The following is a 25215-nucleotide window of genomic DNA, read 5'->3' as shown; positions in this document are numbered from 1 at the left end:
GAATTTAGACACAGAAATTGAAACCATATTTCTTTTTAGCTATTAATCCTTAAATAGAGACATGAAGAACGCCGAGATTTTCAGGGTATCATACAACTTGAGAGCTTGTACATGATGAGATTGAAACAACTCACACCAGTTGCCCATCCACGAAATACGATACTCTCCCTGTTTACTCTTCCGTCTTCTTGCGCTTCTTCTTGGGACGGCCCTCTTGCGGTGGGACGAACTCGGCCTCTCGCTCCTTTGCCTTCTCCTCCTTTCGCTTGCTCTGATTCTCCTTGCGCTCCTCGTGTAAAGCACGCTTCTTGTCGCCCTTGGCCAGGAAATACTCGCCAGTCTCGATTTGCTTGTCCACCTTGCTCTTTTCGGGAGCTGGAGGGAATGGTGTGTATGTCTTCTTGGCCTTGTCGGTGACCTTGTGGGGAACACGTCTGTGGCTGAGAGTCCTCTTTTTGAAGTTGGGAAGGAAACGATCCCAGCTCTCGTTGGCAAGCTCGGGATCCTTTGCGAGCTCCCTTTTTATCATCAGTTCCTGCCGATGGGTTAGCTGTCTGATTTCTTCTCCTAGAGACAATTTCTCACTTTGATACTATAAATTGGGTGGAGGTTCGCCATACAATCTTCCACGATACGTCGAATTTCTTTCAGGCCCTTGTAGGGTCCCATGACGGAGACTGTGTTTCCATGGACCAGGATGTATGTTTCTGTGAGCAATTCAAGCGCTTTGAGAGTTGAACCATTGGGTCCAAGGATTCGTTGTCTACGTTTGACGAAGCGCTCACGACTTCCAACCAAGTTGCGTATCTTGATCACATCACAGGCAACACCATCTTCGAGGATCTTGATAGCTTGAGGGGCGGGGACGGAGCGAGCCAGGAGCTTGATGAGGTCGCGTGCGTTGAGAATGGCGGCGGGATCATACGTCCGTAAAGTAGTTTTCACGGTCATAGAACCTTCAACCAAATCGAGCGTGCAGGCAATTCCGTGTTTTTCGAGGGCGCGAGTAACCAGAGGCCATGCTTCCTTCAGATAGACTTCGCGGTATTTGGGGAAGAGGGTGGCAAAGGAACTCTCTTCGAGGAATGCGCCGGCAGCATTATCCTTGGGAGTGAAGGTGTCGACCTTCCATTTATCAATGTCATCCGTATCCCAAGGCTTCGGTTTTTCTGCTTCATGTAAGCCTCTTGCTTACCAACATCAGGGACTTATGCTGGATTATGCCTTACTGTGAGTTGAAGGCATCGTGCCGTATGTACTAAGTCTCTTGTCGGGAGAGAGGCTCAAGGTTGGTGTTGAGCTCTTGTGGGGAGAAAGGCCGAAGACAGGTGTTGGGTCGCTTCTGGCGAAAGAAGCTGGAGAAAATTGCTTAAGATTCTTTGAGTGGAAGAGAATGAAAAATCGGCTGCGGCTCAAGATCTGTTTCTCAAGTGCGCATTCCGTTGTGGTTGTCCTGAGAGCGTCTTCTGATGAGGACGGTTGAACATTGATGCGCTCGAGATTTTTTTTAAAGGATTGGATGGAAAGGTAAATCTAGTAGGTAGGCAGGTAGGCTGGTGGGGCGACCTAATTATGGAGACATCCATCATGACACTTGCTGTGGGCCAATCAGGACGCTCGAGACATTGCCTCTCGAATTTCTTCAGCTCGCAAAACACCATCAACGTTTAACGTCGCAACGGGACACCACCAAATTCAACACAACAGCAACCATGTCAAAGGGTCGAGGCGGCGTTGACCAGATCGTTAAACTGATCGTGGGAGCTGGACAGGCTAGTCCTAGTCCTCCTGTTGGTCCTGCTCTCGGTTCCAAAGGTGTGAAGTCTATGGACTTTTGCAAGGTCAGTTTTATATGAGCTCAGATGCCAATCCTGTGCTAACTTGCGCCCAGGAATTTAACGCAAGAACTGCACATATTATCACTGGAACACCAATGCCTTGCCGAGTTACGGTCCGCCCCGATCGATCATTTACCTTTGACGTCCGAACACCGCACACCTCATGGCTGCTCCTCAATGCCGTCGAAGCTCCCATGGGAAAGAAGGGCAAGCGAAAGGGTGTTAGCAAGCCTGGGCACGAGACTGTCGGCACTCTATCCCTTAAGCATATTTACGAGATTGCAAAGATCAAGCAGACTGAGCTCCGACTTTCTGGTCTATCGCTAGAGGGACTTTGCAGATCGGTCATTTACCAGGCGAAGACGATGGGAATTGAGGTGGTGGCTTGAGAGCATGATTACGAAATGAAAATAAAAGACCACGGAATGTGGCGTGTACGAAGATCTCCAACCAGATATTATACATGTACAACAGCTTATGGATAGGGAGTTGGGCCTCTGATTAGAGGAGGAATTGTACGATGCATCTATTCAGCGTTCAAAAGGCGAAATGCTGGTTATTATTTCATACTTGCGTGTGTTTGGCAGGCCGATCGTATGCCAAGCTTTTTCCGATGGGATTGGTGTGAGAAGATATCTGTACATGGAGGTTGTTTGACACTTGAGGCTAAGTGAGTGATTACAGACGGCAGTTGTCCGAGTTTGTGAGGCAAGACATGTGAAGTTGATCTCGACCTTGATAACTCGCAAGTAGTCAAGACCTCACGTGCCTCTATTAGTACGTGGGCAGGCACTTATCCAGGAATCATCCTCGATCCACCATACGCGTGGCTTGTCTGAAGTCTCGTATCCCGTTGAAACCAATGAAGTCATGTGGAATACATATGACTGTATCCCATGTACATGTATCTCAGATCATGATTATATGGGAGTCAAACTATCATTGAAACCATTGGTTCATATGCTGTGTCGTCGATGCTTGGCAATGTATATACATGTCATGCTCTGTGTTTGATTGTCTAACAAACAGCATGAGGGAGGGAGAAAGTATAGGATCATCTCCCTACATAATAATTAGAAGAGTTTAGGATATTTTAGGATAGTGTCATCCTAAATTTAGCAAACTATTAGAATAATGATTTCAAGCCCTCTAATTCAACAGCCCTGACTTCAGACCCTCTGAAGACTGGGCAAATGTGGTGGACGAGTCAGGAAAAATGAAATGACTTGATAGGATCTTGATACAATAAGACCTTAAGATCTCAGGGCACAACGGGAAGAATGACGGATTTGACAGATCGTCTGGGGCCAGTTCCTGACAGTAACAGGTGATCACATAAAAAGTCTGAAGATCGAGATATCTCTATGGCCCCATCTGTTGACTTGACATTTATGGGTCGACTTCCATTGCCACTGAAACCACTTTAGCAAGACCGGAAATACGCAAACTTGACACCAACACGCTTGCGTATGGTCCTAAATAAGAGTTGAGCTTGACACGGGACTTGTTGCTTACACTGGAATAGCTCAAGGAACAGAAAACATTTTCGCTATTCAAATTAGTGGGGTTGATTATTTTGATGATACTTGACTGGTTGTTGATGAAGGGATAAAAAGATTCTGGCAACTTGGAGGCTTGGAGGCGACCGAAACTTGGCCGGGAGCTCCGCTGTGACTGGGCTGGGCTGGGCTTGGACATGGCTTTATGTTACGTATTAAAACTTGAAGGGGTAAAAAAAAAATCATCGTCTTCCATGTTTCCAGAAGTAGGTGATACTCGACATTGTCACATATTGTGTCTCACGTTTTCTTGGTTGAGGTTCACTGACACATGGGTCACTTACACAAAAGCCGCGGCACCAGAACGGAGTTTACACTTGTAGTACTCCGTAGCTCAAGTAACCTTAGATATCACCCCTGTTGCAGCTTCTGATGTTAACCGTATTACTTCAAGACACCGCTATATCGATCAAGGTTGTAAATATACTTTGGTTACATCGACTAGGAAACGCAGCTCAGCGAGAGCCTAAATCGGGTCAGATCGTTGAGTTTGACAGGGGGTCATATTCACGGATCTCGAACTGTTTGTGTCAAGTGAACTTCACATCAACACCGGAGAACTAACCGTCTTCCCGATCTCTGCATCGTTTGTGCACATGCTATGGATGTATGGCTGTTGGTGGCACCCTCAATGTAAAAGGAGTTGAGTCATAGTGACAAGAAGGTTTCCCAACCCAACGAGGAAATTGTTTTGCAACCCAACGCAATGCAATTGTAATTGTCCGAGGGCATTGGACTGCTTCCATTATTCATACTCATATGTTGAATTTTTCTCTTGACAAGGAGCCCTGTCTAGTGATGCGCCGGGACCATGAGATCAAGGAGAGCTTCGTAAGTCGAGGTACATGATCCTCGCTGCTTACTATGCCACTTCAGTCAAGCTATCAGCAGTAAAGATAAGTTAAAAGCTGACGATAGGGGGCGCTTCTGTTGGGAAAAGTGATCAGACGAACACGTCGTACACGTTGACTCGCGATCAATACGGACTCATCTTCAACCTAAATATTCGCATATGTCCGAGCAAGCCTCAACCTCTGAAGCCTCTTCACTGTACCTGAGGGAATCACCAGCTGCCAGGAAACAGTTTTTAGCGCACATCTAGCGTGTTTCTAGCACTCGCATTGCCGTAGAAGGACCTCCTCCTAAACGCTAACTATTGCCCGTAGCCCTGCCCAGCAAAAAGGGAAGAGAACCACTCGGACTGGGCTGCCCTCAAAAGATGGGAGAGAATGGAAGGAAACAAAGTGGAGCCCCCCACTAGGTAGGTACAGTACGTAGTAAGGTAAGTGCGGGCCCATGGCTCGTCCTCTTTTATCATCGTCGTCGCAACTCTTAGTCTGCTCAGTCTCGCTTCTTCTTACCACCCTCATCATACTATTTACTACCTTGGTTGCTTTTTGGTTACTTTGCTCACACCTCATCAAAGCATCCTTTTCTAACCCGATGAGTTCTTCAAATCCTCCCCAGGAGCTTCCTCGCTCCCAGGGCGTCTCTGGTAAGTCTATCTTCCGGTTCTGCCGAGCCTATTCTGCCCCACCTTGATCTTCTGCTCGGCGCACTGAAGCACTGCGAAACGATGTTTGTGGTACAATCGCTAACTGCAGATATGATAGAAGTTTCAGAGCCCGTTCAAAAACCTCAAGAGTCAATTGGAGACAAGGACGACGCATGCGAAGATGCCTCCGGCGTTCGCTTCTCATCCGCCGTCCAGGAGATATCACCCACCCAACCGGCCACCGTTGACCCGTCATCGTCGAACCCAGAGCATGAAGAGCACGACCAGTCAAGTCCTTTCACCGAAGTTACTGCCGATCAACTTAAAGCCTTCACCAAGTCTCTCCACGGCCGGCCTTTACAAGAATTGCGCTTGAATAACTGCCAATTTGAAGCTTTCTCGCTTCCACCCTCCCGAGTATGACCCCCTTTCTGTGTATTCACGCTTAATCAGCTTTTGGAAAATGCTCTCGGCCAAATTCCACTCTAATTGCTACCGGTAATTTGATTGTGGTATTTGAGCTTCGCGACGTTATGTCACTGCGTTGCTATAATTGAAGGTTTTGTGACTAACGCTAACTGATGTCATTGTAGGTCCCATCGCATGAGGATGAATCCGGACAGTCTACCAGATTGCCCACACCCACCTCTGCCACCTTCCAATCCCCGCATACCAGCCCTCAGGTCTCTACGCTGACTTCCCCTCCCCTAACTCCCGCGGGATCCGGTCAGGCTAGTTCAGATAAGAAGGGTAAGGAAGTGGCCAAGACGAATGAACCCCCGGTTATCACCCCACAGGCATCGTCATCCCATGAAAAGGCTTCACAAGCTCCCGATAGAAGACCTTCAGCTGCTCGAGCTGCTTCCGATCATGCGGTCCGTAGAGCGTCTTCCGCTGAGGAGCAGCACCAGTCCCATCGTCGAGGCATGTTTGGAGTAGGACCTGGTTCTGTGCCAGCTTCTAGAGAATCTAGTCCGTCCCGAAGCTCAGCGTCAAACTTCTACTCTAAGCCATTTACCCCTGGCGGTGATATCAACGATCCCTACGCCAAGGGCCGACGACCTGCACAAGCGGCACACACAACGAAACACACAATCGACCCCAGGTTCATCTTCTCACGTAAGAAGAAGCATGGTTCTCCCCATGGGTCCAAGTCAAATCTGAACGAGAAGCGCGGATCGTCGATCTTTGGTAGTGCAAGGAACAGTAGTGAAGAACTTGCACCGAATGATAGCGTCTCGACTGGCAACCTTCATCCCGGACACAGCTCAATGGCAGATTTGAAACGATTTTTCCGCAAGGGCGGACATCACAACAAAAAGAGAGAGTCATCACCAGCACCATCGATCAAGCTCGGTACGAAAGCTGCAGCTTCCAAATCGACCCAGCAATTGCCATTCGGAGATGATCATGGGCTGTCTTCCAAGTACGGCAAGCTCGGCAAATTTCTGGGCTCCGGTGCGGGTGGTTCGGTGAGACTGATGAAGCGCAAGGACGACGGTACCGTATTTGCAGTCAAGGAGTTCCGCGCAAGACACACATACGAGACCGAGAAAGAGTACAATAAGAAAGTAACAGCCGAATTTTGCGTTGGATCGACTCTTCACCATGGCAATATTATCGAGACACTGGACATCCTTCAAGAAAAGGGGCGTTGGTATGAAGTGATGGAATATGCGCCATTCGACCTCTTTGCAATCGTTATGACCGGTCGGATGTCCCGGGAAGAGATAACGTGCTGCTTCCTGCAAATCCTCAATGGCGTGACTTATCTGCATAGCGTGGGCCTTGCCCACCGCGATCTGAAGCTGGATAATGTGGTAGTGAGCTCCAAGGGTATTATGAAGATCATCGATTTTGGCAGTGCTCACGTCTTCAAATATCCATTTGAGACCGACACTGTGCCCGCAAAAGGTATATTTCTTCGCCAATATAGTGTGAGGACATTGGCTAACTGGTCTCAGGTATTGTCGGCTCTGACCCTTATCTCGCACCCGAGGTTTACGACTCCAAGGAGTACGACGCAGTAGCTGTGGATATTTGGTCTTTGGCCATCATTTTCTGCTGCATGACTCTTCGACGTTTCCCGTGGAAGGTCCCACGAATGACAGATAACTCCTTCAAGCTGTTCGCGGCGGACCCAACTCCAGGACACGACCCCAGGAAGCTAATTGTACCCTCAAAGTCAACTAATGATTTGACCACCACGCCAGCGCGAGACTTTTTGGCTGAGGATGAGACCAAGAAACATACTCATCATGAGCAAAAAGAAGAGTCGACCTCAAAAGAGGCCAGCTCGACCACCGACTCAAAGGACTCTAAGACGCAGCCGGGTGGTGAGAAGAAGGAAGTCATCCGTGGCCCATGGCGTATTCTGCGCCTGCTGCCTAGGGAAAGCAGACACATCATTAGCAGAATGCTTGATCTTGACCCCAAGACTCGTGCCCGGATGGATGAGATTCTTCAGGAGCCATGGGTTGCAGATACAGTCATCTGCCAACAACTTGACCACGGTGAGGTTATCCCAGCTGACAACCACACTCACATCTTGGAACCACCAGCCAACTCGCAACAACCCGAGAAGAAGTGATCATCAGACTTTGGCTACGACCGCAGGACAAATTGACTATTTCTGAAGGAAGGCCGGCATTTGGCGTTTTTGAGAGCAATGAAGACATAAATTGGGGGCTGTTTTGAAATGGATTCGCTTATGAGCTGCATTGATGAATGACGAACAGATAGATGGAGGATCAGCAATTGTCGAGAATTCCTTGGTAACAGCGTTTGATTAGTAGCAGTTCCAGAATATGGATAAGGGACTGTCAAAGCTTTTCAGCGATTAAGACAGAAAGACAGCGTTGAATTATAAAAAAAAAAACGATAATACTGAGTGTAGATCGATCACATGAATGATAACGAAGAGCTTTGTGGTGTAAGTCGTTCGGCATGATATACCGCTTTCGGACGGCAATCGGACGTGTAGTGCCGATTCTCGGAACCGGGGAAATCAAGAGCCGAGAGGAAGCTTGGGGGAAAAAATTGCTGACCTTCTTCTGGAAGCTGTTGGAAGAGACGAGATCCACCGCCGATTTGAACTCCGTTGAACACCGAAGCCGAACTCTTCTTCTTGTTTACTTCTCCAATTACGAATCTACGACTCTCTTGATCATATACCCAACCACCTACCTCTTTTACTTAATCACAATGGTACGTTGACGATTGCTACTGTAGCGAATTACAGAAGCAGCCCCGCCAATGCTTTAGTCTCAACTATCTAGCTTGTTATCCTCGGCAATTGGGAGCCATGAGGAGACTTGGATGGGAGAGATGGAAGCATTCGGGCGCATGGGCACTATGGGAAACAGGAAAGAACAGTAAAGATTAACACCAAACGCCGCAGGCCACCTCCATCAAGTCCATTCGAGCTCTCGCTCCCCTCCTTGACCGTGTTCTCGTCCAGCGCATCAAGGCCGAGACCAAGACCGCCAGCGGCATCTTCCTGCCCGAGTCCAGCGTTGAGAAGCTCAACGAGGCCAAGGTCCTCGCTGTTGGCCCCGGTGCTTTGGACAAGAAGGGTAACCGACTACCCATGGGCGTTGCCGTTGGCGACCGAGTTTTGATCCCTCAATTCGGCGGTTCTCCCGTCAAGGCCGGCGAGGAGGAGTTCCAGCTCTTCCGCGACAGCGAGTAAGTGACCACATACCACCAGACGCTGCATCATGGAAGCAGGTATACTGACTCATATCACTAGGATCCTGGCCAAGATCAACGAATAAGATACCCATATATCAAAAATAGCCTGCTTGTATCATACTGTACCATATCGAGAGCGGCGGACGCAAGAGATGGAACTCTGCTGATGTCGCTTTGGAGGGGGAAGAGGGAGGAGATGATTGTTAATGTAGGCGCAAAAACGACAGACCAATTATGCAAGGATTCAAGAAGTTTGTTTGTATAAGTGCGTATGAGGAGTTCAAAAGTGTTGGTCGCGCGGAACAGAATCAAATCTCCACTCTTGCCCTTTCAATTGTATGATTTATGGTCCATTACCTGTCTTCTCTGTGTGATGATGTTATCGTGGAGGCTTCGGCAGGTGAAGCAGCTAGATGTCGCATATATAGGACGGCAGAGGATCAATTGGTCTAGAATCGATCTGGTTGATGGGCCGGTATTTGGGCTACTGAAGCGCTGAAGAGCAAAGGCCGAAGCCTGGCGGAGGCTATTCTTGTACGACCTGTATCTGGGCCGATGTTTTGTTTTGCTTTCTGTTGAAACACACTTGGCTGCAGACGGCCGATGATGAAGCTGAGTTATCACTTGAGAAGAGAGAAAACATGCGGCTTGGTTAGAATGTACTCAACGTTAGTGAGTATGCAGTTTGGTGATGCCAAGTCGGAATGTGTGATTAGCAGGGGTATAAAACAAGCTTCATAAGTGATCAACATATGATGGGATGACAGCGGAACAGATTCCTCATTTTCCCAAGTTTGTTGGTTGTGTTTTTCTGAGTTTCGAACAGAACAAGGTAGTGAAGGGGTGATGAGATGATGGAGGTTTATGAAACCCCTGGTATTAAACATGTGGAGGAGAGGATCGACATGATCCTTGCTTGTCCCCCAGACTTGAATCGTGCAGCCTCAGAACTGCTGAGAGTTAAGGAGTTGATCTTTGTGTCATGAATCTGGTAGAAGAAGGCTGTACAGTAAATTTCATTATATACTATCGATACACTTCTTTTAGCATCGAACAACAATCTCACGATTTAAACTACACCGATTAACACTCTCTAAGCGATTTGCGGCTGAAGCTTACCCCTGAGGGTTGTGAATCCACGAAGGATGAAAACCTAGAATTGAGTGAATGAACACGTCCATAAATGATAGACAATTTTGAATAAGGGATCGAAAGGATGAGAGGGGTTGTATTCAAGAGTCGCACCATGATTAATAGACTGTCACTGCAGTCACTGTCATGACTTTGGATGATCATGGATAACCCCTGTATTTGTTTCCCTGGACCAACTTGGGAACTGCTTTTTGTTTCCCGCAAGAGTTTAGGAGGATTTAAGTTTGAAACGACGTCGTTGATTATAATGAAGGACTAGCGGGATGTTTATGCTTTAAGGTTAACGGGGACCATGAGTATAACATTTAGATGCAGAATGAAATGTAGCAATAAATGGACAGAATTATAGAAAACAGATCCTTCTGGCTGCAGTCATTGGTAGAGAGTATTGGAGGTTACATCCACAACGGAAACGCCCGTTTATCTGGGCGCTTCCTAGACGCAGGTACCGAAACTTAGCTTAAACCTCCCTCCAATCCTATCCAACTTCTACCATTCAATCTTACTTACACCCATCAAAGCACCCGCAGACCTAGACTCAGGCCTCTCTCACTACGTTTCACCTTGAATATCTTGGCACTCGGCGATTGACTCCCAAATGATGCGCCACAGGGATCACGACCATGGCCTTGACCTCTGTATTTGGTGGTCCGTTTGATTACACCTGGAAACATGCAGAGAGCCTAAACATGGGTATCCAGGATTATCCGTCCCTAGCTAACATAGCTATCCCGCTGGGGAAATAGAAAGGATCAGGCCAGGAGGAACGCCACCGTTTGAGGTGCTGGTGCTGCTTGTCGCCTACGCACCGAATAACTGGAAAGTCGGGCAGTTTTGGTGTAACTCGTCCAGCTTGGCCATCACCATGATCCTTGCATAGAACCAGGTCTGGAGGATCTGATCTGCAGGCTGACCCGAGCTGAGGAGTTGCAGTATATATGAGGCATGGCCACAAGTTCGTGATGCTTTCTCTCTCCTCTCTTCACCTTCATTCTTCCTCGTCACGGTGTTTCTCGAGTTGTACTGCGACTCTTTCTCTTCTCTTCACTTATTCATTCCTTACTGCTTCTTCAAGCATATACACTCCCTTTTCACGACATCAATCAACGACTTCAACCCTAGCGGTTTTATAGCAGAACTGGTTTTCTGCTCTCCTTCATTTGTGTTTGTCGAAACGATTTTCTTCTGAACTATCCAACATGAAGCTTCTTGCTACTGTTCTCGGCCTCACTACTGCTGCAAACGCCCACACTCTCTTCACTACTCTTTTCATCGATGGCGAGAACCAGGGCGATGGTACCTGTGTTCGTCAGCCTAAGGACGCCTCCAAGGCAAACAGTCCCATCTACCCCATCACTGGAGGTGTCATGGCTTGTGGTAAGTAGACCCTATGAGTGACCGTGACTAAGAGACAGTTACTAACGAGGAAATCAGGTGAAAATGGTGACAAGCCAGTCAAGTTCACCTGTCCGGCTCCCGGCGGTGCTCAACTGACCTTCCAATTCCGTGAATCCCCCAGCTACTCCAAGCCCGGTGCCATTGCCGAAGGCCACAAGGGCCCCTGCTCCGTCTACATGAAGAAGGTTGACGACATGAACTCGGACTCCGCTGCTGGTGACGGTTGGTTCAAGGTCTGGGAAGATGGTTACGACGTCAAGGAGGACAAGTGGTGTACCGACACTCTCCGATCCAACGGTGGTCTTCTTTCTGTTGATCTTCCTACTGGTCTCCCTGCCGGTTACTACCTCGTCCGTCCTGAGGTCCTTGCCCTTCACAATGCTCCCTCTGGTGACCCTCAGTTCTACCACAGCTGTGCCCAGATCTTCATCGAGAACGGCCCTGAGGGTCCTCTTGAGATCCCAGATAAGTACGAGGTTAGCATTCCCGGTTACGTCGACAAGAAGGATCCTGGTGTCACCTACAACATCTACAGCGACAAGGGCGAATATCCCATTCCCGGCCCTGAGGTTTGGAACCCTACCTCTAAGGAGACTGGCACCAAGCAGACTCAGAAGGATGGTCTTGTCCCCAAGGACTGCCTTGCCAAGAACGCCAACTGGTGCGGCAAGCCTATTGCGAAGTACTCTGGACAAGACAACTGCTGGGCTGCGGCCAAGAAGTGCTGGGATATTGTTGGCGACTGCTGGGACAACGCTCCCCCTACTGGTGGTAAGGGCTGCGATACCTGGAACGACTACTGCAAGGAGATCAACGCCGCCTGCAAAGCCAAGGATTTCGAGGGCCCTCCCAGCTTCACTGGCAAGGAGTACTTTGCCGAGGCCCCTGGTCCTATTCCTGCTCCCTATGGTGATTTTGAGGGCAGCGATCTAGCCACTGATGGCAAGAACTCCAACTCCAACGACAAGCCTGCAAGCAAGGAGACGTACGTTGCTCCATCAAAGACATCTCAGGCTGCCGCCGCTACGACTGAGGCCTCGAAGCCTGCTGAGAATACTGAGGCCACCCAAGAGACAGCGACCCGTAAGTGGGACAAGTATGAGAAGAACACAAAGTACAAGGACACTCCTGTTATCAAGTATCCCATGCCAGTTCAGACAAGCGAGCCTACTGAAGAGGGAAGCTCTGGACTCAAGGTTTCTGAGGATGGCCGTTGCGGGGGTGAGACTGGACAGACTTGTGAGGGCAGCAAGTTTGGTGACTGCTGCTCTCGTGGAGGCAAATGTGGTCGCAAGGCCAAGCAGTGTGAATGTGGTTGCCAGAATGCATTTGGCATTTGCAAGAAGTAAAACAACAAATTGTGATGGGGATTGTGGTTTGAGATTCTTCACTTCTTTTTATGTACTTTTTGGATGGATGAATGATTTGAACAGTTGAAAGTTCACTGGACTCGGTTGACCATGTTCGACGAGGTCTTTGTGGAATCACCTACGAGAAATCAATAGAATTACTCTTATGATGCCCATTATTGATTAAAGTTGGTGTTTGATACAGTGAGAGCGTAAGCGGAGGAGTATCGTGAAACACAACGAGCCTCAACTCTCTAAGTCGCATGAACCTGATTATTGAGTTCGGCCCTCCAACTTGATTTGTCTCTTGTCTTGTCTTGTCTTGTCGTTCAAGTTGTGCTCATGTGGCAAAGCTGGACGTAACGAGCGTGGCTGACCTCTTGATAAAGTGTGTCTCGTGATGATGATGTCTCTCAAAGATGACGTCGCGAACCAGGGGCAAAGTGTAAAAGGCCCCTCGATTTTGGAGAGGGGACGAAGCCGTTGTGGAACCCGAGTTTGAAGAAAAGCCAACTTTTGAGTATCAAAAGGTAGACGCCACAATCTTTTATTTTTCAGGGGCAGACACTGTTTGAGTGTTAGACACAGTCACAGATGCTCAGGTAGCCCGTCTGTGTTACTCGGGATGCATATTGTGCTGTATGAGGATATCAGGATATATAATTGAAACCATCTACGGATGGATGCATAATAACACAGTTTATGCGTTGAGGGTGTATTTGTTTTCTCTGTCAATATGAAGGCCATTCGCTTGCTGGTTTCAAGTTTGAGTAGGTAAGATGGGACGAGATAGGCAGACAAATAACGAGAGAATACGATAGAAATGACCTTGAGAGAATTCCAAATCACCACTTACAAAAAAGTACAGCCTGACACGTAGGCTCTTTTGAACGCTGTCCGCTGCTGAAACACCTCCCTCCACTGCCAACTGGAGTCCATCCTTTTGGCGCTGCGACAGCCTAAAACCAAGTAGAGCCGTGGAGGCGAAAGCCCCTGTAAACACGTAGTGCGAGTTAGTTCGTCACTGCCTAATAAGCCTGTGTGTGCCGTAGAGGTCTTGACCCCGATATCATTCGCCTGCCGTTCTAGGTACAGTACCTACAGTAGGTAGGTACCTACAGGCTACAGGCAAACGGATTAGTCCCGCGGTTCAAAGACCAATCCAATTCCCTCCTCCACTTTCACCCCCAGTCCCAGTCAGTCCCCGTTTCCATTTCCAACTCCATCTCCATCTCCATCTCCATCTTCAACCCTCGACGACCCTCAGGACTCAATCACCCACGCTCTAGCCTTTAGTCTACTCCCACCTCCCTCCGCGTCCTCGACCATCGAAAACTCGTCGCCATCGTCGCTTCGCTTTACTACACGGTAGCTTCTTCTGCTACTCTCACTCTTGGTCAACATGTCGAGTAATCGCAACTATGATTTCCTGGTACGATATCCAATTCCAATCTACTACCGTTCCTCACCCCCACCGCCCGCCATCCCGTCCCCTGCGTCTCTTGGATTCACGTCGTCTCGAGCCAAACCACGACGAACATGAACATACCAAATCGCATCGCACTGTTGTCGCTATTATTCACTGCTTGCGACCGCCTCGTGATAACTCTCCGCTGACCCTCCTCGTCATGTAGATTAAGCTGCTCCTGATAGGCGACTCCGGCGTCGGCAAGTCGTGCTGCCTGCTGCGGTTCAGCGAAGACTCCTTCACCCCTTCATTCATCACCACTATCGGCATCGACTTCAAGATCAGGACTATTGAGCTCGATGGAAAGCGCGTCAAACTGCAGATCTGGGATACCGCCGGTCAGGAGCGTTTCCGCACCATCACCACCGCCTATTATCGTGGTGCCATGGGAATCCTCCTTGTCTACGACGTCACCGACGAGCGCTCATTCAACAGTACGTCTTACTATTCTTCACGACACGGCTCGATATACACATTTCATGATATCTTGTTGTGTAGCCCCTCTCCTACCCGATAGCCAAATGGTCGCCCAGCGCCCTTGACTTGGCCCAACAAAGCAATGCGCTATCGAGCCACATATACCAATAGCAACTAACTGACTCTCCTATAGACATCCGAACTTGGTTCCAAAACGTCGAGCAACATGCTACAGAGGGTGTCAACAAGATTCTAATTGGCAACAAGTGCGACTGGGAGGAGAAGCGAGTTGTTTCCACCGAGCAAGGCCAGGCTCTCGCTGACGAGCTGGGCATTCCCTTCCTCGAGGTTTCCGCCAAGAGCAACATCAATATCGACAAGGCCTTCTACAGCCTAGCCGCAGACATTAAGAAGCGACTTATCGATAACTCCAAGAACGACCAACCCTCAGCGAGCGGTGTCAACGTCGGCGATAAGAGCGAAGGCGGCGGCAGCAAGTGCTGCTAAACCGAATACCATAAGGAGTCCGTTTATCTGCCATTCTCCGTTTGCCGTCGTTTTTATTTTTATTTTTTCAAGCTTATTACTTTGTAAACTCGAGGGAGGTGAAGACGCTGTGTGCGGATCAGCGTGGGATGAGAGAGTTGGAGAGTTCACCATTAAGAGGATGGGAAGAGAACCTGTGCTCTTCTCTCTGAGCATGAAGGATGGATGGATGAAAGGAAACAAAGGAAAGAAGCAAAGGAGCTGAGAGGGAGGAATGGATGGCTGTTAGTTTGAGCTGGGCGGCAAATCTCAGTCACGTTCAAAAGAATGAGTGACGACATTGCGAGAGGTTTTTGGTCATGTCTTGTTGTTCCCCCGATCGACCTTCCAACCCATCTTAGAGAGCAATTCCGGTCTGGAGTTTCGGTTTTTGATCTGGGTCTAATATACATTGCTTTCGTTATGTGCATGAGCGGTCGTTGTTGGAGTATTTAATTGCCTTGCCTGCGATTAGGTATCGGGTCAAGAGGAGCCAATGGCTCCTTTGTGAATGTGTTGATGTCTTATTTTCAGACCATCGGAGATTTGATGGGCTGTGAAGCGAGCGTCTTTGATTCTTTGATTCTTTTCGTTACAATAAAATACAATCGCTAAGTCTGAATATATGATGCTTTTACACGGTTACGAAAGATAACCTCGTCTCCTCCGTCATATTCAATAATGCGCTGATTCCAGTTACGAATGAATCGCCATGCAACTTCAGGATTCGCGCAGGTAAGGACAAACCGGGAATCGAGCTTGTGTCGAAACTCCGGGCTGCTTCGAAACAAAGGCACCCGGCGGGTGTTTCTGGGAAACCCCTCCTCGAAGTCCATGGTCTCCCTGAGACTGAACACATCCATCTGCCAATCGTGTCCACTTTCTACACCATCCTGCTTTATGATCGCCTTGAGCTCCGACGCCGAGAAGTTCGCCTGCGGTAGCTCAAGCAGCACATGGCTAGGATTCCTTTTATGGGAAGACTTTTTGACGATTCGATGCATAACTTGCTGCCATGCCATGTTTTTGACCCGTCTGAACTTGATCTTAGGTGCGGATGGGTAGGAACCTGGGAGGAGTGTGAAGCGCTCGACCTCAATTTCCGGTTTGCTTTTTCTATTGATGAGAGCGGGGTTCACTTTGGTGGCCCAGAAACCTGTGCCATCCCTCATCTTTGCTTGGGCGAGGCGGAGGACACGTTCGACTCTATCGCGGTAGATGTCAGCGGCGGCGCTGGAGGGGAAGGTTATGTAGTATGTGCCAAGCGGTTCCATCGTCCAGGGATCGCGATCTTGGTAGACTTGTATCCTTGTGAGTTCAATAGTTTACGATGGTATGGAGGATTTGAAGTACCATGGGTAATGACGTTTTCCCAGCCAGCGAGGGTACCTGGCGCAAGACGATGGAAGTCAGCAGCGACAAGCGACGTTGGCAGACCCTCAATGATAAGCATGTGTTGGGAACCAAAGCCCTCGGCCATTGCACCCTCCAATGGAGTGCGAGGCCTTGGCTTCGACTTGGAGATCCGACCGGGACTGCGCTTAGCCAGAGAAGAGTTGAGCTTCTCCTGCAGAGTTCCCCAGCTCTCATCTTTTTCGACGAACTTGGTGGATCTGGCGCCTGGCGAGGAAAGACATCTTTTCTGGGCGGCGAAGATGGCCCTGGCATAGGGAAGCCATTTTTGGCGGATCATCCGGGCGGCGGATTGTGAGGAAACATGGGATTTGAGGTTGGTGGAAGTGGAAGTGCAAGTTTGAGGGTATCTTGGAGCAGAGTAGCAATAGAGTCGAGGTGTTTTGCGGGACTCGGCCGAGTTTAGATCCGATTTGGTTTAGTGGGGTTCATTCTCATGAGAGATTGATAAAAAGTATGTTTGAGCCACGCTTATGAGTATCTCTTAACCTTTGAAGGTAAGAGTGAAGGAGGGATAATATCGTCAAAGAAGTCTATAATTACAAGTATTATTAATAATAATAATAATACTCTTTCTTCCTTTTTCTCAAATCACTCACACCTACTCCAAAGACTGGCCACTGTGTCTCCGACCCAAGGCGCCACATGAGTTTCTCAACCACTGACTGAATGACGTGAAATATACTGACGAAAGCAGAACAAATTTATGTTATCTTTGGCTTGAATAATTGTGACTCAGGGGTTCAAATGAGCATATGTATTTTTACTGACAGCTATGATGACTCTTCCCACCCCGCTTTGCTGTGTATATAATAAGGTTGTGGATGCTGAGGAAGTCAATACAGTGACTTGCCAAACAGAACTGACAGTAATCCAATTTGAGGATCTTGAATGATGCCTGAAGTATAAGAAATATATGGCTTTTATCGATGTGTCACATTGAGATTTATATTAGGTTGTTCAGAGTGGAGACATGTTAATATATCTGCTTCTGCTCTATAAATTGGGCCCTTCAACTTGGGTTGGAAAGAGCCTTCAGTCGCACCTGCAGATTTGTGAGTGGGAGTGGAGAGTATTTTCTTTGCGCACTAACACGGCAGTAGCAGCTCAAGTAACATCCTTCCTTCATCAACTACATTCAGCGGCAGTGCCTTACAATACCTTACCTTAACTTTTAAGGCGGCTACTTCGTTGATATTCTAAACTCATCAAATTTCACCAAACATTATCTAAACTTGTCACATAACAGCGCATCCGTCTTTGTCATGCTTGCGAAGAGTGTGGACGCAAAGGTCAGGCCTTTGGCCAATACAAGCCTCGAGAAGGCAAGTCTTCTCGGTGCCGCTCGAATCTATGTCAGCAAGGACACTCTTCTGTCTTTAAATGGAAATCTAGAAAACGGAAAACACTGCGTTGTCACACGCTTAGAATCTGCCGCCGCCAACAAGGAAGATGCTCCCCAAGAAGACCTGCAGCGAGAAGCCTCGCTATGGATCCTTCCAGAGAAGAACCTCAGCCCCAATGTAGTTATGATGACTAGGGCGTTCCAAGAAGCTACAGGTTTCAAAATCGGTGATGCTGTTCGCATCACGATTGCAGGCACAACACCGGAGGCGGAAGAAGTCGTTGTACAAGAAGTCACTGAAGTGACAGACAAGACAGCCGCCGAATTTGAAAGGATGGAGAGATTAGAGAAAGGCGCAAAGTACCCTTTTTCTTGGGAGAATTCACTTGCATCTGCCTTTGGTAAGCTTGAACCCCCTTATGCAGTTCACTACCCAACATGCTAACTCCTAAGATCGTGCTGATCTCATTTACCCTGGCATGGTTGTGGAAGCGATACACACTTGCAAGGCACGCCGAAACTTCAAGGTCATTTCCGTTGACTCGAAGGCCAATAGCGTTGCCAAATTCAGCAATTACACGACAGCCATAATCATCGCTGATGCCAATTCAACAATCACAGACTTAAATGCCCAGGACCGGGGCGATTTGGTCGTAACTGGCGTCCCAGGAATGACAAAGCAAATCAACACACTGAACGAATTCCTGCTCCTCATCACTCAGCCATGTAATGTCAAAGGAGATAAGATGTCGGCTGCTTTTGTTATACATGGTGGCTCCGGCACTGGCAAGACTTTCATTTTGAATCGCATCGCTGCAACGAAATGGGGCAGAGTGCATTGGATTAAGCCCTCGGACAAGATCGCGAGTATCAGGGAAACCTTCAAGGTTGCACAGAGCCAGCAACCGAGCATCATTTTGATGGATAATTTCGAGTCTCTAATCAGCAAGGATCGCTCAAATCGCGATACTGTAATCGAAACAATAGGCGAAGAACTGGATGCTTTGGCCGAAATCTCCCAGTCGAAAAACGCCTACATTCAAGTCGTGGTAATCGCAACTTGCTCCGATTTCTATACTGATATCCCTGAGGGACTTCGATCGTCCACTCGCTTCCTAGACCACACCCCTCTACCTATTCCTAGAACCCACGAACGTCTAGAAATACTTGAGTCCTTTAAGCCACCGATTAGAGGCGACAGACAAGCACTCCTCCTCGAACTGGCACAGATGACACATGCATACAGCCCCAAGGACCTCGACATCTTAATCACAACCGCCGTCCGTGGCCGCAAAACCCAGCTGCTCAAGGCAGGTGTCGATTTTGACGAGGAGAATTTCTTGGAAAAGTCTGATCTGGAACGAGCGAGAAAGCTAGTCCGTCCCACGGCTATGCGCGACATCAATCTCAACCCTCCTACTATTCATTGGCAGGATGTCGGTGGTCAGGATGTGCTGAAAAAGGCACTCAATCGAATGATCAAGTATACAAAGGTGCGATATGAGATTTGACTATCAAGATATCTTAACAAGACTCTGACTATCATGCATTTAGAACCCTGAACACTCTCTTCGGCCACCTCCCAAAGGTCTTTTGCTCTACGGGCCTCCTGGCTGCTCCAAGACTCTCTCAGCCCAAGCCGCCGCAACAGAATCAGGCTTCAATTTCTTTGCTGTCAAAGGTGCCGAGCTTCTTAACATGTACGTCGGCGAGTCTGAGCGAGCCGTGCGTACTCTTTTCGAACGAGCCCGCAATGCTTCTCCGTCTATCATCTTCTTCGATGAGATCGACTCTATCGGTGGACAGCGTTCAGGTAGTGGCTCTGCTACCCGTAGCACTGGCTCTGTCAATATGCTCACGACCCTACTCACTGAAATGGACGGTTTCGAGGCTCTCTCAGGGGTGCTTATCCTAGCAGCTACTAATCGACCCGAGGCCATGGACCCAGCATTAATGCGGCCGGGCCGATTCGACCAAGTCCTGTACGTTGGCCCTCCTGACGGAACTGCACGAGAAGCTATTTTCAACGTACATCTCCGCGGCCTACCTCTAGCATCAGACGTCGATATTGCAGACCTGTCTCGACTCGCTGAAGGTTATTCCGGAGCTGAGATCAAGTCCATCTGCGATCAGACCTGCATGCTTGTCCAGGAGCGTTATGACGATGACAGAACAGCCAACAAGCTCGAAATGACCATGGCCGACTTAACAGCTGTTCTTGAGAAAACACCACGGAATATCACAAAACAAATGATTGATGGGTACGAAAAGTGGTCCAGGCAGTTCAAAAAGGTGTAAAAGTTTAGATGAATTTTATAACGATTTCCCTCAAGGATAGAGTAGACTTAGGCCGCTTTAGAAGATACTATCAGAGTTTATGAAAGTTTACAAAAGTTCAGAGATGGAGATTATGTACCGGGGAAACTTAGATCAAGTGAAAAGAACTGGGCAAATATGACGAATATTTGTTCTTCATCTAGACGGGTCTTTTTCATTTCTTCGTTACGAATGGCCTGGGATCAGCACCAACTATCGTCCCTGAACCCGACTCAGCTCCTTGCTCGTCTCACAAGGGCCATTGAAGCCATAAAATTTATGATGATACAGCTCTGCAACTCAATAAACCACCCCTATGCACTACGGTTACTGCTCAGCTAGCAGGCCGCTTTCAAAATCTCCCCCTTTTTACAATCCTGCCAATCTCAACTTGCAAGCCCTGATTTCCTCCACACGCAATACGCGTGCCCTGCCGTCGATTCTCGACGACCCTATCGTCCAAACAAGGGGGCAGAATCTCGGTCCCGATAAAGCCCCATTAGACCAGACCAAGCAATGCAGATAATTCAAACACGCCTAGTCAAAGGGTGCCTGGGTGCAGCAGAGCTTGTGATACTAAGAATATAGTGACGGATGCCACAAGGATATTTCAAACATCAACGCCGGTTCTCACCACCTGACCGTTCCGTTAACCAGCAAGCTGTACTTGCTAAATGTGCTTGTGCGGGAGTGAGACCTCAAGTCTGCACCCCCCTTTCATGATAAACCAAAAACAGACCAATAACCGGTACGCCATCGCCGAAAGAAGTGAGGAGAACTTATGACTCCTCGTTGGAACCTGGGTCGCTGCCTGTTTTTAAGCCACTAGAGAGACTGATGGCGATCTTCTTGCCTCCAGTAGGAGAGTTAACGTTGAAGCTTTTGCGTCTTTGTGGGCCGCGAGAGTTGCCGAGGATCGCCGTGACAGAACCGCTGCTGCTGCGTCTCTTATTTTGCATCATTTTGCTCATCTCATCCTCGTCTTCCTCCTCTTCGCGTCGACGCTTCTCTGAAAGTCGCTCAGGCGGTGGAATACCGCCCCCAAGGCTCGAATCAATAGGCGAGTGCACAGCATCGGATGCAACATCGCTGTGCTGGCTGTCCGCTTCTGGTGTAGCTTCAGGGTCGGCATTTTCGTCAGTCTCTTCATCCGATGCGTAGTCGACCAGTAGCTTCGAGGTGATTGAGCCATTCGTGGACGGTGTCCTTTCCCCCTCTTTACTTGACTGGTCGTCCTCATCTTCAGGATCGGATGTCGCCCAGTATTCCTCTTGCTCTTGCTCAACAGTGATTTGCTCGGCCATCCTTGTGCTGGCTAGAGGTCTCCTGCCCATCTCGTCTTCGGCTTCCAGGAAATAGTCGACATTAGATGTGTAACCCTGGGTTTGGTCATATCTAAGAAGGATCTCCCGGAATGTCGACATATAGCTCAACCCTCTAAGCTTTTCTCTATAGTTGGCCACGAGATGTTTGATCAGGTCTTTGATATTCTCTTTCTTGATGAACTCGAAAAATTCCAGCGATGCTGAGCCTAAGAGGTTGTCTCGGGGCACGGTCTCGATAAGAACTTCGAGAATTGGTCCAAGAACCTGCTTCTCCATGAGATGTTTGATGTAGAACTCATCCTGCATTCCGATTAACGATCGGAAGAAGCGGATAGCAACTATAGAGAGTTAGCAAGGTCGAACACATCGGATCAAGTTTTCGTACCTAATCTCAAAAATTTCTCAGAGCATGTGAGAAGCTGAGCAATGCGCTTAACGATATCGTGAGACATGACATGTAACTTGACGCGTAACTGGTGACAGCGGATAAAGAATGTTTGGATCTCGATAAGATACGTGAACATGGAAGCCTGCTGCACAGTAAAGTTCATGTCCGTTCGCTTCTCTAAATCCATGAGGGGCTTGAATAGCCTTGGAGCCGACTTGTCGTAAAACTTATTGAGAAAAGTCTCTTGCTGAGGGTCCAGGGCGATTTGAGGTCTCTGTCTTCCCATAAACTCGCCATTAGCCTTGGCAAGGGCCTCGTTATTTTGCATTTGTGGGGGGCCAGGGTCTAATAAGACCCTGAGTGCTTCTGAGATTTGAGACTTGACGCCGAGATCAACTTCCACCAGTAGAAGATCAATCAAAGAGTCAGTGAGCAGAGTCTGGTTCTCGTGTAGTTGACGGTACAAAGTCTGGCGGATCATTTGGGGATCGTGATCGATGATAGAGATCAGGATGTCGGTTGCCCCAACTCTAACTCCCACGTCATGGTGTCTGAGCCCGAAGTGGATGACGGAAAGAAGTCCATGAGCGATAAAGTTGTTGTATAATGTCTGACGCGCCGGGGGTTGGATATTCTTGGCAATAGCACAACATTGCTGGATGAACAGCACCGCTTCCTTCTTTCTCTTCTGATCGCTGTTCGTGGGCCTGAAGATGCCAAACAACTCGTTAAGAAAAGCGGCATTCGCTTGCAGGTGCTGAACAATGTCGACTTGGTTGAAAAAGATGAGAGAATTGAGAACCGAAAAAGTAGGATCGTCGAGTATTCTAGCCAGAACAACATCCTTCAGGTACTGTAGACGGTATGTTTGGTGAATCTTCCTGCGGATTTGTTCCTCCTCTATAGGGACAACTTCTTTATATCGACCTTGGTTACCCAGCCAGTGTCGATGATTAGCCTTGTGACTAGGAAAGTCAGGGTCGTATTCCAGAGCACCAACAACACCTAAAACGCATTCGTCCGACACCGCATGCTCTATAATCGAGGTGTCGTTAAGAAGAATGACTGTTTTCATGATATTGCAAAGTCGGTGCAAGTCTTGAAGACTTTCGAGGTCCTCGGCCATCTCGACCAGGGGAACAATTTTGCCGATGAAATCCTCTGCCATAATTGCTTTGGCAAGAGCATCGCGGCCATTGGCTGTCGTGCTCATCATCCGCATGGTCTGTTCGATATCTCCGAGATTTCCAAGTTCGGCTGTGGGCAAGTTTATTGCCGGCGGAGCGTCGATAGGGAGATCGTCAGAAAGGCCGTCATCTAGGCATTGGTTATCAGTATCGTAGTCCATAGGTGATGAGCGGTCCAGCATACCGGCTCCTGGCAGATGGTTATGAAATGTCTGCTGAACATTGCTCACAAAACGCCTACTGGATGTCAGTAAACAAGTTGTATGTTACTGATAATCAGTACGAACCATATCATGGCGCATCCCTCGGCTTCTTGAAAACTGAGTGCCATGTCAACTCCACTACTAGGTTCCTGCCATACAATCAGTGTATCTGTGAGTCAGGTTAGACACATGACGTCTTCAATGCGCATCTCGGACCATGGTGACGTGCCTTGTTGCTTCTGGAATCCATCTTCTTTTTGAATTTTTGTTTCTAGCAGAAGACGGTCGGGATGATCTTCTGATTCAACGATGACGCGCGGTTCTTTGCGACCATCCTCAAGCTGCAGGCGCTACGGTCAGCAACTAATTCCGAGCGCAAAAGTGCATACAAAGATGCAGAATTGAAAGGACATCAACAACGTACAGTCTCAAAGCTCGCGCTGCAGAAGCCGGTGCCTCGATCGAACCAGTCATTGTTGCGGAGTTCGTAGACCTTGACGCGCTTCTTATCGGTGGGCTGATGAGGCACGGGCTGTGCCATCATCAAAGACTCGGGCTCTCCCTCGACAGTGAGGTTCGTATACGCAACCAGATCCGGGGCAAGTTCGAGATGCTGTTGCAGGGACAGCTCCGATGGTTCGTTGGGACTCAGAATCGTAAGCGCCGCCACGATTCCTTACGGTGCGCGCAGACGGTGCGCGACAGTGGAACGTCAGGATATCCTGATTTATGCGAGATGCGCAGCCGGCGCCGCTATCAAAAAAATGATACAATAAAAAAAGCGAGCGACGGTGCTTCAATGCGCCATGCAATGGGAATCTATCGAGATGGGGCGCGGGCGAAAATCGGGCGGGTCGGTGTGCGTTGGACAACTAAGGTAGGTACGGTAGGTTGGCGACACGCCACGGAAGCAATCGGCGGGAAGGAGGGAGCGACAACCGTGGGAAAAGGAAGGCGCGACAAGCGGAAGCGGAAAGCGACTTGGGCGACAGGAAGGCAGCCGTACAGAGCCGTGAACTCGGTATGCGGCAGGCGGGATCCGGGGCCAAGAAATTGAATTTGGGTCGGTTTTAGCGATAAGGGACCGATATATATCGAGGGACCGTTTGAGGCTGTTGAGAAATGCGGATTGAGGTGGGCAATGCGCGTGACCAGGCTGCCAGATGGTGTTGGGTTTAGGCCTTGGGATCCTCTTCGGGGGGCGAGGGGAGGGGGCCCTGCCTTACCAATGTCGTGTCAGCCACAGTGAGGCTGGTGAGAACGAAGCCTATCGTCCAATCAGAAGCTGTATCTGGTGTTGCCACTTGGGAAAAATGACGCGGGACTGGAGAAGTGAAAAAAGGAAACAAGTGGTTCTCGTCCAATCAAAGCTTGTTTCTCCAGTTTCTTATCAATTGCGCGACCAGAGACAAAAAAAGGACCCCTGAACCTGTCAAGACATTGAGGGAGGCAATGATGCAACCACGAACTAAATATAACTTTTCAAAAAAAAAAAAAACATCGTCAACAAGAAATACGAATTGAGTGGCAATCGTTGCCAGGCAGTATGACCAGACTTCGTTTATTACCAGGGCAATGGCTTTCAAGTTCGGCCCTTATGCAGATAATGTAGTCTATATCGTTTGCAAGTGTCATCGTGCAGGCGGCTCATCGTCATATGTTGACAAGTCGATTGTTTGTTTATGTTGAGCGACATTGATTCTTTGTTACAAGCGTGGATTTCACGTGAAACTCGCGTAGAGGCAGGCATTGTAAATGCACGTTGCCGGGAGAATATGGAGTTCGGCCGGATATGCCTAAATCCTTCAATCAAGCCGGACTGCATACAGTTGGCTCAGCCTTTGCGTGCTTGTGCTTGTGCTTGTGCTTGTGCTTGTATCAGGCAAAGGAAGCTTCCATAGAATCATATGTTTCTTCCATCTATCACTCAATGATTAGTACAAGTCGTTCCATTATTCTTCCACTCACTTTACATAATTCCCCCTCTCTCAACTTTAATCAATATTTATGCAAAGAGTGATCGACAGGGACAAATTAAACTCAACCTCTGAGTTAAATCATGACGCTACTCCTACTGCAGGAACGTGTAGGGCCGAGTCGGTTTATTAAGGGCTTAAAGCTGTTATTATTTCCCTGGGCAAGGT

General features: G+C 48.6%; 9 protein-coding genes across 9 annotated transcripts; 6 read left to right on the top strand and 3 right to left on the bottom strand.

Annotated features, from left to right (window-relative positions):
• Positions 1 to 172: 172 nt before the first annotated feature.
• On the bottom strand, positions 173 to 1245 carry KRR1 (ribosomal RNA assembly protein krr1; the record flags this gene model as incomplete). Its single annotated transcript, XM_044822304.1, has 3 exons — positions 173 to 535; positions 586 to 1169; positions 1230 to 1245. 3 exons carry the CDS (start codon positions 1243 to 1245, stop codon positions 173 to 175), a joined length of 963 nt encoding a protein of 320 aa, XP_044683637.1.
• Positions 1246 to 1712: 467 nt separating this feature from the next.
• Positions 1713 to 2227, top strand: J7337_004611 (uncharacterized protein; the record flags this gene model as incomplete). The annotated part of the gene is made up of 2 exons (XM_044822303.1): positions 1713 to 1841; positions 1892 to 2227. The coding sequence occupies 2 exons, from the start codon at positions 1713 to 1715 to the stop codon at positions 2225 to 2227; spliced, it is 465 nt and encodes a 154-aa protein (XP_044683636.1).
• Positions 2228 to 4840: 2613 nt separating this feature from the next.
• J7337_004610 (uncharacterized protein) lies at positions 4841 to 7482 on the top strand (the record flags this gene model as incomplete). Its single annotated transcript, XM_044822302.1, has 4 exons — positions 4841 to 4892; positions 5002 to 5309; positions 5486 to 6806; positions 6857 to 7482. The coding sequence occupies 4 exons, from the start codon at positions 4841 to 4843 to the stop codon at positions 7480 to 7482; spliced, it is 2307 nt and encodes a 768-aa protein (XP_044683635.1).
• A 614-nt stretch (positions 7483 to 8096) lies between these two features.
• HSP10 (10 kDa heat shock protein) lies at positions 8097 to 8668 on the top strand (the record flags this gene model as incomplete). Its single annotated transcript, XM_044822301.1, has 3 exons — positions 8097 to 8099; positions 8293 to 8579; positions 8644 to 8668. 3 exons carry the CDS (start codon positions 8097 to 8099, stop codon positions 8666 to 8668), a joined length of 315 nt encoding a protein of 104 aa, XP_044683634.1.
• A 2268-nt stretch (positions 8669 to 10936) lies between these two features.
• J7337_004608 (uncharacterized protein) lies at positions 10937 to 12484 on the top strand (the record flags this gene model as incomplete). Its single annotated transcript, XM_044822300.1, has 2 exons — positions 10937 to 11114; positions 11172 to 12484. 2 exons carry the CDS (start codon positions 10937 to 10939, stop codon positions 12482 to 12484), a joined length of 1491 nt encoding a protein of 496 aa, XP_044683633.1.
• A 1402-nt stretch (positions 12485 to 13886) lies between these two features.
• On the top strand, positions 13887 to 14876 carry YPT2 (GTPase Ypt2; the record flags this gene model as incomplete). Its single annotated transcript, XM_044822299.1, has 3 exons — positions 13887 to 13916; positions 14119 to 14386; positions 14563 to 14876. 3 exons carry the CDS (start codon positions 13887 to 13889, stop codon positions 14874 to 14876), a joined length of 612 nt encoding a protein of 203 aa, XP_044683632.1.
• Positions 14877 to 15505: 629 nt separating this feature from the next.
• On the bottom strand, positions 15506 to 16587 carry J7337_004606 (uncharacterized protein; the record flags this gene model as incomplete). Its single annotated transcript, XM_044822298.1, has 2 exons — positions 15506 to 16194; positions 16248 to 16587. The coding sequence occupies 2 exons, from the start codon at positions 16585 to 16587 to the stop codon at positions 15506 to 15508; spliced, it is 1029 nt and encodes a 342-aa protein (XP_044683631.1).
• A 985-nt stretch (positions 16588 to 17572) lies between these two features.
• Positions 17573 to 19950, top strand: J7337_004605 (uncharacterized protein; the record flags this gene model as incomplete). The annotated part of the gene is made up of 3 exons (XM_044822297.1): positions 17573 to 18053; positions 18106 to 19145; positions 19207 to 19950. 3 exons carry the CDS (start codon positions 17573 to 17575, stop codon positions 19948 to 19950), a joined length of 2265 nt encoding a protein of 754 aa, XP_044683630.1.
• A 797-nt stretch (positions 19951 to 20747) lies between these two features.
• Positions 20748 to 23545, bottom strand: J7337_004604 (uncharacterized protein; the record flags this gene model as incomplete). The annotated part of the gene is made up of 4 exons (XM_044822296.1): positions 20748 to 21631; positions 21679 to 23105; positions 23156 to 23240; positions 23461 to 23545. The coding sequence occupies 4 exons, from the start codon at positions 23543 to 23545 to the stop codon at positions 20748 to 20750; spliced, it is 2481 nt and encodes an 826-aa protein (XP_044683629.1).
• Between the last annotated feature and the right edge of the window lie 1670 nt (positions 23546 to 25215).

This window comes from Fusarium musae, chromosome 3 (assembly GCF_019915245.1).
Source record: "Fusarium musae strain F31 chromosome 3, whole genome shotgun sequence".
In the NCBI taxonomy this organism is placed as follows: domain Eukaryota; kingdom Fungi; phylum Ascomycota; class Sordariomycetes; order Hypocreales; family Nectriaceae; genus Fusarium; species Fusarium musae.
This window is presented reverse-complemented; position numbering and strand designations above follow the sequence as displayed.